The sequence below is a fragment of the Macaca nemestrina genome, chromosome 20 (assembly GCF_043159975.1).
Source record: "Macaca nemestrina isolate mMacNem1 chromosome 20, mMacNem.hap1, whole genome shotgun sequence".
Taxonomy (NCBI): Eukaryota; Metazoa; Chordata; class Mammalia; order Primates; family Cercopithecidae; genus Macaca; species Macaca nemestrina.
The window spans coordinates 21,842,074-21,855,220 of NC_092144.1; the positions used below are offsets into that span (position 1 = coordinate 21,842,074).

The 13,147-nt window shown below is 40.9% G+C and overlaps 1 protein-coding gene across 1 annotated transcript in view; it reads left to right on the top strand.

The window, feature by feature from the left end:
* Positions 1-7,482, top strand: part of LOC105494277 (putative zinc finger protein 730) — a 33,736-nt gene extending 26,254 nt beyond the window's left edge. The window contains 3 exon segments of the mRNA XM_071088072.1: positions 4,823-6,000; positions 6,003-6,021; positions 6,024-7,482. Coding sequence (XP_070944173.1) covers positions 4,823-6,000; positions 6,003-6,021; positions 6,024-6,277 — 1,451 coding nt within the window. The 3' untranslated portion in view covers positions 6,278-7,482.
* Positions 7,483-13,147: the final 5,665 nt, after the last annotated feature.

Sequence of the window (13,147 nt, forward strand, 5' to 3'; positions counted from 1 at the left end):
ATCAGTTCGGCCTTCTGGGCTGATGTTCCCGGGGCCAGGGGTTCCACCCAGATTACCTCAGTCTCTGAAGTCACTGCCGCTCCAGCGTACCTCTGGCCTTGGTATACGAAGCTGCTCCCATCAGTGAACCAGACTAGGTCAGCGTCAGGAAGTGGGCGGTCCTGCAGGTCCTCTCAAACTCTGTGCACCTGAGCTACTATCTCGGTGCAATCATGGAGCGGGGCGTCCAGGTCCGGGTTGGGCAGCAGTGAGGCAGGGTTTAAGGTTGTTGGGGGCAGGAAAGTTATCCTGAGAGGATTCAGTAGTAGTCCTTGGTAGTGGGTGAGCCGGGCATTACTTATCCATTGATTAGGTGGCTGAGTACACCCTCGATGGCATGTGGGGTAACGACCTGTAATTCTTGACCCATGACAAGTTTATCAGCATCTTGTACCATCAGGGCCGTGGCCACAATCATTCAGAGACAAGGGGGCCACCCAGCAGCCACTGGGTCTAATTTCTTTGACAGGTAGGCAACCAGCCTCCGCCAGGGGCCTAAGTTCTGAGTTATTACCACCTTGGCGACACCCTTGCTCTCGTCCACGTATAGGTGGAAGGGCTTGGTGACATCAGGTAGTCCCAATGCAGGCGCAGAGAGTAGGGCGGTTTTGATCTGTTGGAAAGCCGACTCGGCTTCCTCTGTCCAATTAAATGGCTGCTGCCCCCGTGTTGCCTGATATAAGGGTTTAGCCAGTTCTGCGAACCCAGGTATCCATAGTCTACAAAATCCTGCCGACCCCAGGAATTCCCTTACTTGTCGGGTGGATTGTGGCCTGGGGATCTGCAGGACAGTCTGCTTCCGGGTGTCTGTTAACCAGCACTGCCCTCCTTTTAGCAGGTACCCCAGATATGTTACTTCTGATTTACAGATTTGAGCTTTCTTTGCCGAGGCTCGGTAGCCTAGGTTCCCTAGAGTTTGTAAGAGACTCTTGGTCCCTTGAATACAAGCTTCTGGGTCTCAGCAGCAATCAGGAGATTATCAACACACTGTAGTAAGGTTATTTCAGGGTGTTTGCATCGGTACTCACCTAGGTCTTCATGGAGGGCTTCATCGAACAGGCTAGGAGAGTTTTTGAATCCCTGCGGCAGTCTGGTCCATGTCAGTTGGCCACTTATGCCCCTCCCAGGGTCAGTCCACTCGAAGGCGAAGAGCTTTTGGCTCTGAGGGGCTAAAGGCAAACTGAAGAAGGCATCTTTCAAATCTAAAACAGTGTACCATTGATGTTTAGGGTTTAAGGTACTCAGGAGGGTGTACGGGTTAGGCACAGTTGGATGTATGTCCATAACCCTCTTATTGACTTCTCTCAAGTCTTGTACAGGTCTGTATTCTCCGCTACTAGGTTTTCGTACTGGCAACAATGGAGTATTCCAGGGCGAGTGACATGGGCGAAGGACTCCTTGGTCGAGGAGCCAGTGAATATGTGGTGCAATCCCTTCTTTGGCCTCTAGGGGCATCGGGCACTGGCGTACCCGAACGGTGTCTGTCCCAGGCTTGAGTTCAACAAACAAGGCAGGACGGTGTTTTGCTAGTCCTAAGCCCCCCGTTTCTGCCCAGGAGGCTGGAGCCAGGTTGCTATGTCCTGGTCAGGGGCCGCTTGCTCCTGGTGGAGCCGGTACTCATCTTCTAGGGTTATAGTCAGGATGGACACGGGCTGATTTTGGGAGTTGGTCACGACGGGCCCCTCGGGTAGGAAATGGATCTGTGCTCCCATTTTAGTTAGCAGGTCCCTCCCTAATAGGGGACAGGGGCTCTCAGGGATGACCAGGAAGGAATGGGTTACATTCCTGGCTCCGAAGTTTACTGTTCTTTGTGTTGTCCAGGGGTATTTCTTAATTCCTGTGGCCCCTTGTACCCACGAGGACTTGGAGGATAATTTTCCCTTAGTTTTAACTAGGACTGAGTGCTGTGCTCCTGTGTCGACCAAGAACTGGACTGGGGACCCCTCTACTTGCAAAGTTACCCTAGGTTCGGGGAGGGGTCCAAACCCTGTCTTCCCTAGTCTTCGTCTTGAGTGACTAGTACGGGTGTAGACCTAGGGGGTCCCTGTCCTCGTTGTTTCTTTTTGGGGCAGTCTCTTACCCAGTGGCCAGCTTCCTTACAGTATGCACATTGGTCTTTGCTCAGATTATCATGTCTGGGGGACCGCCTAGGTTGGGTGTTATCTGGCTGTAGATGCTCTTTCTGTACTACTGCTGCCAGGACCTTGGTCATTTTTTCAGTGGCCTTAAATTGCCTTTCTTCTGGAGTATCTCTGTTATTGTAAACCTGCTGGGCTATCTGAAGGAGGTCCTGAATCTGCTTTCCCTCTAAGTCTTCTAATTTCTGGAGTTTCCTTTTAATGTCTGGGGCTGCCTGATTTACAAAAGACATTACGACAGCTGCCTGACTTCCTGGAGCCTCTGGGTCTATGGGGGTGTACTGTCTAAAAGCTTCCATTAATCTTTCTAGGTAGGTGGCTGGGCTTTCTGTCTTTCCCTGCAGAATAGAGTATACTTTAGCCAAATTAGTGGGCTTGCGAGCAGCTGCCCGGAGACCCGCCATTAGAGTCTGGCAATAAATGTGTAGCTGTCCCCTACCTTCTGCTGTGTTGTAGTCCCACGCCGGCCTGGTCAGAGGAAAAGTCGCATTTATGAGGTCGGGGTTGGCAGTTGGTTGACCGTCGTCCCCCGGGACCAGCTTTCTAGCTTCTACCTGTATTCTCTCTCGCTCCTCCGTTGTGAACAAGATTCGGAGGAGCTGCTGGCAATCATCCCAAGTGGGCTGGTGGGTGAACATGACACTATCCAGTAAAGCCATTAAATATTTGGGGTAGTCTGAGAACCGAGCACTCTGAGTCTTCCAGTTATACAGATCACTGGTGGACAATGGCCAATACTGGAGCCTGGGGATCCCCGTGTCATCTGGGGGTCCTTTTTCCCTAAAGGGTAGAGCCACTGTGGAGTCAGGCGGCTGGGGTGGGGCTAGCCCGCAAAGTGCGCCCTCGCGTCTGCCCTGCCGGCTCTTCAAAGTTACTTTCACTTTCAGCGGGTCTGGGTGCGTCAGCTGCCTCCCGTCCGCCTGCTCCTTCCTGCGGCTCAGCCCGGGGGGCTGGGGCCTGGGGCCCGGAGGGGTACGGAGGGGGTTCTGTGGACAGTGGGTCCCTGCTATCAGGTAGAACAGGATGGGGGGGGCAGTCAGTTGCTTGGGTTTTAGCGGCCGAGCAACCAGCGCCTTACAGGATTCGGGGGGGCTAATTGGAAAGGGGACAGCCAAGGAGGCGGGTTCTCAACAAGGTCCTGCCATATGAGGATATATGGAATTTGATCCAAGTGGCCCGCACGCCCAGGTAGGAAAATCTTGGACTTTAGTGATGACAGGAAGTCGGAACGTCCCTTCGGGTGGCCACCCCACATCAAAGGCAGGCCATTCGGAGTGACACAGAGTAATTAGCTTTCCCTTCCTGATTTCCATACTAAGATCATGGCCCCTTGCTCTAACATCCTTGAAATTACTTATAAGGAGAGATAGGGGAGTGCTCTGGGTATTACCCATCCTGTAATAATCTGTAGTCTCTCCCTGTAAAAGAATATGGGTTAGAATTCCTGTAAAGGAAATCTGGCATATTAATAATTTCTAGCTGCAAGCGCGCTCCGGGAGCCCGGGTCAGAATCAGTTCAGATAAAAATCTAAATCAGACGAGAGCCAGGGGACGTCTCCCACCAGTCTCCGCTGGCTGTCCTATAGCGCGTCCGCCAGGACTGCGTCAGCTTTAGTTTCAGACCTCGCGAGTTACAGACACAGGTTCAGAACAGACACAGACAGACAAACAGAGACGAGCCGGCTCACCTATCAGCAGATCAATCCTGGTAGATCCGTTGACCAGGGGTCTGGTGGGCTTGGGGAATTCCGGACGAGCCCCCAGATGTTATGCCCAGACTGTTTGTTCCCCAAAGAAGACCACCAGAGTCCAGAGTCAAAGCCAAGCGGCAAGGATCTTTTACTGCAAGTTCGAACTTGGTCCCTCCATTCCACAGCATACAAGAGGGCCTTGAACAATGCGAGTGCTTGCTTTTTATAGCCCGATGTAAACAGGATATGTAAAGTTACAGGGGAACACGGGAATTCTTTTGGTTACAACATTACAATTGGTTAACATTATACATTTAGCATTTTTTATTGGTTCCCGCTGTGCCCTTATCAGAGATTTCCCAGGTGTTGTTTTTCTAAAGTTGAGAGACATATGGAGGAATGTGTTTTGCTGGGCTCAGGGAGTTGGGAGATATATGGAGGAATGTGTTTGTGCTGGGCTCAGGGAGTTGGGAGATATATGGAGGAATGTGTTTGTGCTGGGCTCAGGGAGTTGGGAGATATATGGAGGAATGTGCCTGGTTTCTTTCAAAACCAGTGTCTGGAAAAGCCCCTATAAACCAGAAATAAAGATGTATGTGCCAGTATTTTACTTGTCTTTTAAAAAGGAAACCAGGAGTTGGCAGTTTACTTCTAAAGTCACTATGTTACAATGGAGGGGAGGAAGAGCTCTGTTGGGTAAAATGTAACAGACTTTATTTTTCCTCTATATAGCTCTTTGCAATTGTGCTCACCTGGGGCACCGTACACACTCAACTTACTTTTTTACAAATGTACGTTGGATTTTTCTTACATTTATATGTTAATGAAGAAATTAGGGCCTGTGGTATTTTACTATGCCACCTTGTTATGTAGTTTGTGTAACTTTATAGGTTAGGTTTATAAACTATACTCAGTCTAGTACATGGAGTAATTTGTGATTTTCATTTCTTTCAGTTATATGTTCCCGTATTGCCCAAGACCTTTGGCCAGAGCAAGGCATAAAAGATTATTTCCAAGAAGTCATACTGAGACAATATAAAAAATGTGGACACGAGAATTTACTGTTAAGAAAAGGCTGTAAAAGTGTGGATGAGTTTAAGATGCACAAAAAAGGCTATAATAGATGTAACCAGTGTTTGACAACTACCCATAGCAAAATATTTCAATGTGACAAACATGTGAAAGTCTTTCATAAATTTTCAAATTCAAACAGACGTAAGATAAGACATACTTCAAAGAAACCTTTCAAATGTAAAGAATGTGGAAAATTATTTTGCATTCTTTCACACTTAGCTCAACATAAGAAAATTCATACTGGAGAGAAACCGTACAAATGTGAAGAATGTGGCAACGCCTTTAATGAGTCCCCAAACTGTACTACACATAAGAGAATTATTGAGAGAAAACCCTACAAATGTAAAGAATGTGGCAAAGCCTTTAACTGGTTTTCACATTTTACCACACATAAGAGAATTCATACTGGAGAAAAACCCTACCAATGTGAGAAATGTGGCAAATCTTTTAACCAATCTGCAAACCTTACTACACATAAAAGAATTCATACTGGAGAGAAACCCTATAAATGTGAAGAATGTGACAAATCATTTAACCAGTCCTCAAACCTTATTGAACATAAGAAAATTCATACTAAAGAGCAACCATACAAATGCGAAGAATGTGGCAAAGCTTTTAAGTAGTCCTCAACCCTTACTAAACATGAAAGAATTCCTACTGGAGAGAAACCCTACCAATGTGAAGAATGTGGCAAAGCTTTCAACCAGTCCTCAAACCTTACTACACATAAAAGAATTCATGCTGGAGAGAAACCCTACGAATGTGAAGAATGTGGCAAAACTTTTAACCAATCCTCAACCCTCACTACACATAAGATAATTCATTCTTGGGAAAAAAAAATCTACAAATGTAAAGATGGTGGTAAAGCCTTTAGGCGGTTCTCACACCTTACTAGGCATAAGACAATTCATACATAAAATTGTAAAGACTGTGGCAAAGCTTTTAAACAATCTTTATACCTTGCTACATATAAGATAATTCATGCTGAAGAGAAACCCTACAAATGTGAAGCATATGGCAAAGCTTTTAACCAGTCCTCAAATCTTACTAAACATAAGGTGTAATTCATACTGGAGAAAAACCTACAAATGTAAAGAATGTGGCATAGCCTTTATCCAGTCTTCACACCTTACTACACATAAGATAATTCATACTGGAGAGAAACCCTACAAGTGTTAAGACTGTGGCAAAGCGTTTAACAAATCCTGTATTCTTAACAGACATAAGATGATTCATACCACAGAGAAACTCTAAAAACCTGAAAGTTGTAACAATGCTTTTTACAAAACCTAAAACTTTTCCAAACATCGAAGAAATGCTGGTGAGAAATTCTAGAAATATGAAGAATGTGACAAAACCAGTATATTGTTGTCACATTTAATTGTAGGTAAGGTGATTCATACTGGAGAAAACTTCTACAAGTGTGAACAAAGTGGCAAAATTTTTAACCAATGCTCACATTTTATTGCACAGGACAACATTTATACTTGAGAACAAATATATAAATATAAAGAAAGTGAAAACACTATTAATATCTGCTCACATCGACTCAACATCAGAGTTCATACTTAATAAAATCATTAAAAGTGCAATTACTGTTCAAAGATTTTTCAGAAAGCATAAGCCTTTACACCTCAGAAGATGATTTATTTTGAAGACAAACATTAAAATATAGAGAGTTATAGTAACTTTACTTGTATCACAATCTTATTGTACTCATTTTATACTAGAGGCAAACCCTGAAGCCATTGCTCAAACTTTGTTCAACATTAGACAGAGAATTTGTATTAATGAAAAACTCTCCAAATGAAATAGATTTGGAAAAAACATTTTTTTTTCAAAAACTACAGCTTAGAAAACTCCAGAGAGTTTATACTAAAATATATTTTTGCAGATGCAATAAATAGAAAAAAATTTAATCCAAAATTAAGTCTATGTAAGGCCAGGCACAGTGGCTCACACCTGTAATTCCAGCACCTTGGGAGGCCAAGGTTTTCATTTCCATAATAATAATTGACATTGATAATTTCTTAATGTATCTGCTGGTCATATGTATGTACTTTCTTGAAAAATATTTATGCCTCTTGCTCATTTGTAATAGTTATTTGTTGTTTGTTGTGCAGTCATTTAAGTTTCTTGTGTATTTTTGATATTAACCCCTTGACACATGTACGATTTACAAATATTTTGTTCCAATTTTTAGTGGACTTGTTGATTGTGTCAGGTTCTGTGCAACAGCATTTTAATTTTTAGTAATCTGACTCATTTGTTTTTCCTTTTCTTCCCTGGGATTTTGAGGTTAAATTTTAAAAGTCACTGCCCAACCAATATTATGGGGCTTTTACTCTATTTTTTGTACTAGTTTCCAGTTTTCAGGCCTTACATTTAAGTAATTTACTTTGAGTGGCCAGGCACGGTGGCTCATGACTGTAATCCCAGCACTCTGGGAGGCCAAGGCAGGCAGATTACCTTAGGTCAGGAGCTCGAGACCAGCCTTGCCAACATGATGAAACCCCATCTCTACCAAAAATACAAAAATTAACCAGGCATGGTGGCATCCACCTGTAATCCCAGCTACTCAGGAGGCTGAGGCAGGAGAATCACATGAACCTGGGAGGCAGAGTTTGGAGTGAGCTGAGATCGTGCCACTGCACTCCAGCCTGGATGACAGAGTGAGACTCTGTCTCAAGTATTAATAATAATAATTTATTATGAGTTTTATGAGTTGGTTTTCATATATGGTGTGAGACGATAGTCTCATTTTATTACTCTACCTGTGGCTATAACATTTTCTCCATGCCATTTATTGAAGATACTGTCCTGTCTCTAAGAAATAGTCACCGTTATTTAAAATCACTTAGCCGTAAGTAAATGGATATATTTCTGGTCTTATTTTTTTCCTGCTCCATTGCCCTATGTGTCTGTTTTTATTCAGGTACAATACTGTTTTTGTTACTATAGCTTTAAAACATACTATAGTATGTTTTAAAGTCATTTTTTTGTTGGCTATTCAGGGTCCTTTGGGTACTACATAAATTGTAGATGTATTTTTAAAAATATTATGTCACTGGTATTTTCATTGAGATTGCATTGTATCTGTAGATGATTTTCTCTAATACAAATATTTAACAGTATTACTGCCAATTCATGAATAAGTAATTTTTTTATTCGTGTATTAATTTCTTTAATGTTCTTTACAGTATGATGTAAGGTGTTTCAAATTTTGGGTTAAATTTATTCCAAAGTATAGTTATAGTTATTGTAGATGGAATTGTTTTTAAATTCATTTTGAGACAGTACATAGAAATTCTGACTTTTGGATCTTGCTTTTGTATTCTGCAAGTTTAATAAATTTGTTTATTCATTCTAATAGGTTTTAGTAAACTCTTAAGCTTTTCTTATGATTATGTATAGAGATAAAATATTATACAGGAATAATTTAACTTTTTCTTCTCAACTGGGTGCTTTCGATTATATTCTTCAAACATATTCTTGGACATGTTTAGTAAGACTGAAGAAATGGCACATTGTTGACTTGTTTTAGATCTTAGAGTAAAATCTTACATTTCCCTGTTTAGTATGTTATTAGCTCTGCATATTTTGTTATATGTGACATTTATTGACTTGAGGTGCCTTTTTCCTATACCTAAATTTTTCAGAGATTTATCATGAGGAAATGTTGAATTTTGTCAAGCATTTATTCTGCATCTATTTAATTTTAAAAATGTAAAATCACAATGAATTCTACATAAATTCAAAAATTTTCAAAAACTACTATGAACATCTCTACGTATGCAACTGAAAAATTTAGAGAAAACTGATAAAGTTTTAACTATGCACAACTTTCTAACATTGAACCAATAAAAAAAAAAAGAAGCCTTGACCAGAGCAAAAATGTATAAAATATATAATGACATTGAATAATAAAAAAACTATCAGTCATAAAAAGCCCTGTGTGATATAAAATTGTAGCCAAATGTTACCATATATACAATGATGAGTTGGTACTAAACCTACTGAATGTATTCCAAAATATCGAGATGGGATTCCACCCTAATGTTATATAAAATCAGTATCATCTTGATAGCAAAATATAGTGAAGACACAACAAAAAAGAAAACTACAAGCCAGTATTTTTATAAATGTTGAAAAATATTATTCATGAAATAATAGTAAACTGAGTTTATAAGTAAATCCAAAAGTTATTTTGCCACAAGCATGTGAGCTTCATTCCATGTAAGGATGTTTTTTCGCATGCAAGTCATTAAGTTTTCTTCACCACGTAAAGATAAGCCAAAAATTAAATGATTGACACAATAGATGCAGAAAAAACATTCAAGAAAATTTAATATTGATTCATGAAAATATTCTCAACAAACTAGACATTGATGAAACATACCTCAAAATAATAAAAGCCATCCATCACAAATCTTCAAGCCACATCATACTGAACAAGCAAAATCTGGATGTATTGTCCATAAAAATAAACATAAGACAAGAATTTCCACTCTAAATAGTTCTATTAAACATAGTTCTGAAAGTTCTAGGCTGGGTGTGATGGCTCTTGCCTGTATTCCCAACACTTTGGGAGGCCAAAGTGGGCAGATCACCTGAGGTCAAGAGTTCAATACCAGGCTGGCCAAGATGGTGAAACCCTGTCTCTACCAAAAATACAAAAATTAACCGGGTGTGGTGGTGCATGCCTGTAGTCCCAGGTATTTGGGAGACTGAGAAGGGGAAATGCTTGAGCCTGGGAGGAGTAGGTTGCAGTGAGCTGAGATTGTGCTACTGCACTCCAGTCTGGGTGATAAAGCAAGTAAAATTCATAGGGAAGAATAGGAAAACTCAAATAGCCAAGGCAACTTTATACATTAAAAAAAAAAAAAGAAAGCCTGAAGGCCTCCCACTACTGGACTTTAAACTGTACTAAAAGCTACTGTAACAGTATAACATGTTTCTAGTACAAAAATATACATATAGACCAATGGAAAAGAAGAGAGACCCTGAAAAACAGCTACACTTTTACAATCAACTTATTTTTGACAAAGTCAACAGATATAAAGGAGAAATAACTCCTATTCAATAAATTGTACTACTGGGAAAACTAGTTAGTCATGCAGAAAAAAAGTAGACCCTTGTTTCTTCCCATATACAAATTATAACTCAAGATGGATAAAGACTTATATGTGAGGCTTGGAGCTACAAAAATTCTAGAAGAACACGTAGAAAATACTCTTTTAGACACTGGCCTCTGGTAAAAATTTATGAATAAAGCCTTAAAAGTGAGTGCAAATAAAAATCAAAAGGCTGTGCACAGTGGCTCATACTTGTAATCCTAGCACTTTGGGAGGCCAAGGTGGGTGGATCACCTGAGGTCAGGTGTTCAAGACCAGCCTGGCTCACATGGTGAAATCCTCTCTACTGAAAATATAAAAAATTAGCCAGGCATGGTGTCTTGTACCTGTAATCCCACCTACTTGGGAGGCTGATGCAGGAGAATCACTTGAACCGGGGAGACAGAGATTGTGGTGAGCTGAGATTGCACCACTGCCCTCCAGGCTGGGCAACAGAGCAAGACTCCATCTCAAAAAACTAAAATAAAAAATAAAAAATGGCATCGAATTAAACTAAAGATCTTCGGCACAGCAGAAGTAACTCAACAAAGTAAACAGACACCATACAATATGAAGTAAAATACTTGCAAACTGCATACAACAAATAATATATAGAATTTATTGAAAAATTAATTTAAAAACAAATGATAAGAATAGATGCTTCTCAAAGGAAGACGTAAGTGTTTCCAGTAAACATGCCCAAAATGTTCAACACTCCTTATCATCTTAGAGACGTAAATCAAAATGAAAATGTGATACCATTTCACACCAGTTAGAATAGCTGTTATTAAAAACCAGAAAATAACAGATTTGAAGATGTGGAGAAATGCCTATCTTTATAGATTGTTGGTGGGAATGCAATAAAATTTAACCACTGTGGAAAGTAGTTTGGAGATTTCTCAAAGAACTATAAATAGAATTGCCATTTGACCCATCAGTGCCATTATTCCCAAAAAGAATAAATTTTCTTTGCCAAAAAGACACCTGCACCCACATGTTTATTCTAGCATGATTCACAATAGCAAAGACATAGAATTAAACCAGGTACCTATAAACCTTAGATTGGATACGAAAAATGAGGTACTTATACACCCTGCAATACCATGCAGCCACAGAAATGAAGTAATGTCCTTTGCAGCAACATGAATGCAGCAGATGGCCATTAATCTAAGCAAATTAACACAGATCAGTAAAACAAATACCACATGTTCTCACTTAGATGTGGAAGGTGAACATTGGATGCACGTGGAAACACAGATAAAATCAATAAACACTGAGAATTCTAACAAGATGGAAGAAGAAAGGGAGACAAGCATCAAAAAACTACTTTCTGGTGTGATGTACACTACTTGGGCAATGGGATTATTAAGTAGCCAAACCTCAACACCATGCAGTATACCTATGCTACAAATCTGCATGTGTACTCCCTGGATCTAAAACAGAAATAAGATGTTTTGTAATATAATATTATGTTTCTTTAGTTCCAAGTTCATGGTTGGAATTAGCAGTGTAAGACAGAAGTATTTACCTCTTAAGGCATGGGGTAAATGTTTTTATACCACGTTTTGTAAGCTATCCTCTCTGAAAGCTCTTTGCCTATAGCCCAAGAAGTGTTTTATTCCCAAGTGTGCAGCTGAAATAAATGACTATCTCTATTTTTGTGTATATTAAGTGTAGACAAGAATGTATCGTTACTCTACTCTTTTTGGGGAAAAGTGGTATGTGGTTTAATCACTTATTTTTAGAATGAATCGTTTTTTTAAAATGTGAGGCTATGAAAATCATGTTAAATTACTGAATAAGGAAAATAAAACATTTTTCTTAAGCATAAAAGTCTTACGGCCAAACCCCAAGAATGATGAAACAGAGAGTGTGGATTAAGAACACACTGCTGCAACCATTTCATCGGTCATTCTGGTAAAATCAAAATAATAATAATGGGTCAGAAGGAATTTTTAGGATACTTTTTTGATTCTGTCACAGTGTTAAATTTTTATTTGTCTTTATTTGCTATATAGAAGTCTGTACTTCAGCAAAAGATGCCATGAATTTCTAGCTAATATGCTCACACATATATTCTCCCTAGAAAGGTTCTGCTGTGTTTACAATAAATGTGGAACACTGTCCGGAGCTGCACGCCCCGGCCATAGCGAATAATAATTGAGGATTAAACGCCTGAGCTATATTCATTTCCACCCCACACCTTCTCCCTATCTTTGCCTTTTTTCCCCTGTACTAATACCTCGTTAAAGATGGCGCTCTTCCTGCTTCTTCTTCACTCACTTTTCCCGCGCCCGGGAAAATTGTTACTTAATAGTGCAAGTGCAACATGACGTCCGACCGGAGAAACCGAAACTAACCTGGCCACGCCCTCGGCAATGAGATCATTTCCGCCTTAGCCCAACCCCTTCCCTTCCAAGTGTATATAAGGCAGTGCATTACCGCCATTAAACAAGACTTGATCAGAGCACTGTCTTGTCTCCATTTCTTGTGTCTCTTGTTCCCCAAATTCCCACCCCCTCCTCCAGGGCCTGCTCTGACTATCCCGTGGGCCGGGATACGTGGCGCCCGAACAGGGACCCGGAAACGAGGGACTCCGTGAGGAAGAGGACGCCAAAGGACGGTCGACCGCTAACGAAGACAAAAGGAGTCAAACTCTTCCGATCACCGCGGGAACCTGCCACGTCAGGATCGAAGGTAAGTGACGCGTCCGAAATGGGACAAGAATTAAGCCAACATCAAATATATGTAGGACAATTAAAAGAGGCTTTAAAGATACGAGGAGTAAAGGTTAAAGGTAATGATTTGTTTAAATTTTTTGATTTTGTAAAAGACACTCAGGCCCAAATGCAATATGACCCTGGACTGTTCTCACAAATCCAGGCTGCTGCTACAAAAGCCTGGAGAAAACTTCCCGTTAAAGGAGATCCAGGGGCCTCGCTCACAGCGGTTAAACAAGGACCCGATGAGCCATTTTCAGACTTTGTGCATAGACTTATGACCACGGCAGGTAGAATCTTTGGAAATGCAGAAACGGGTGTAGATTATGTTAAACAGTTAGCTTATGAAAATGCTAATCCCGCCTGCCAAG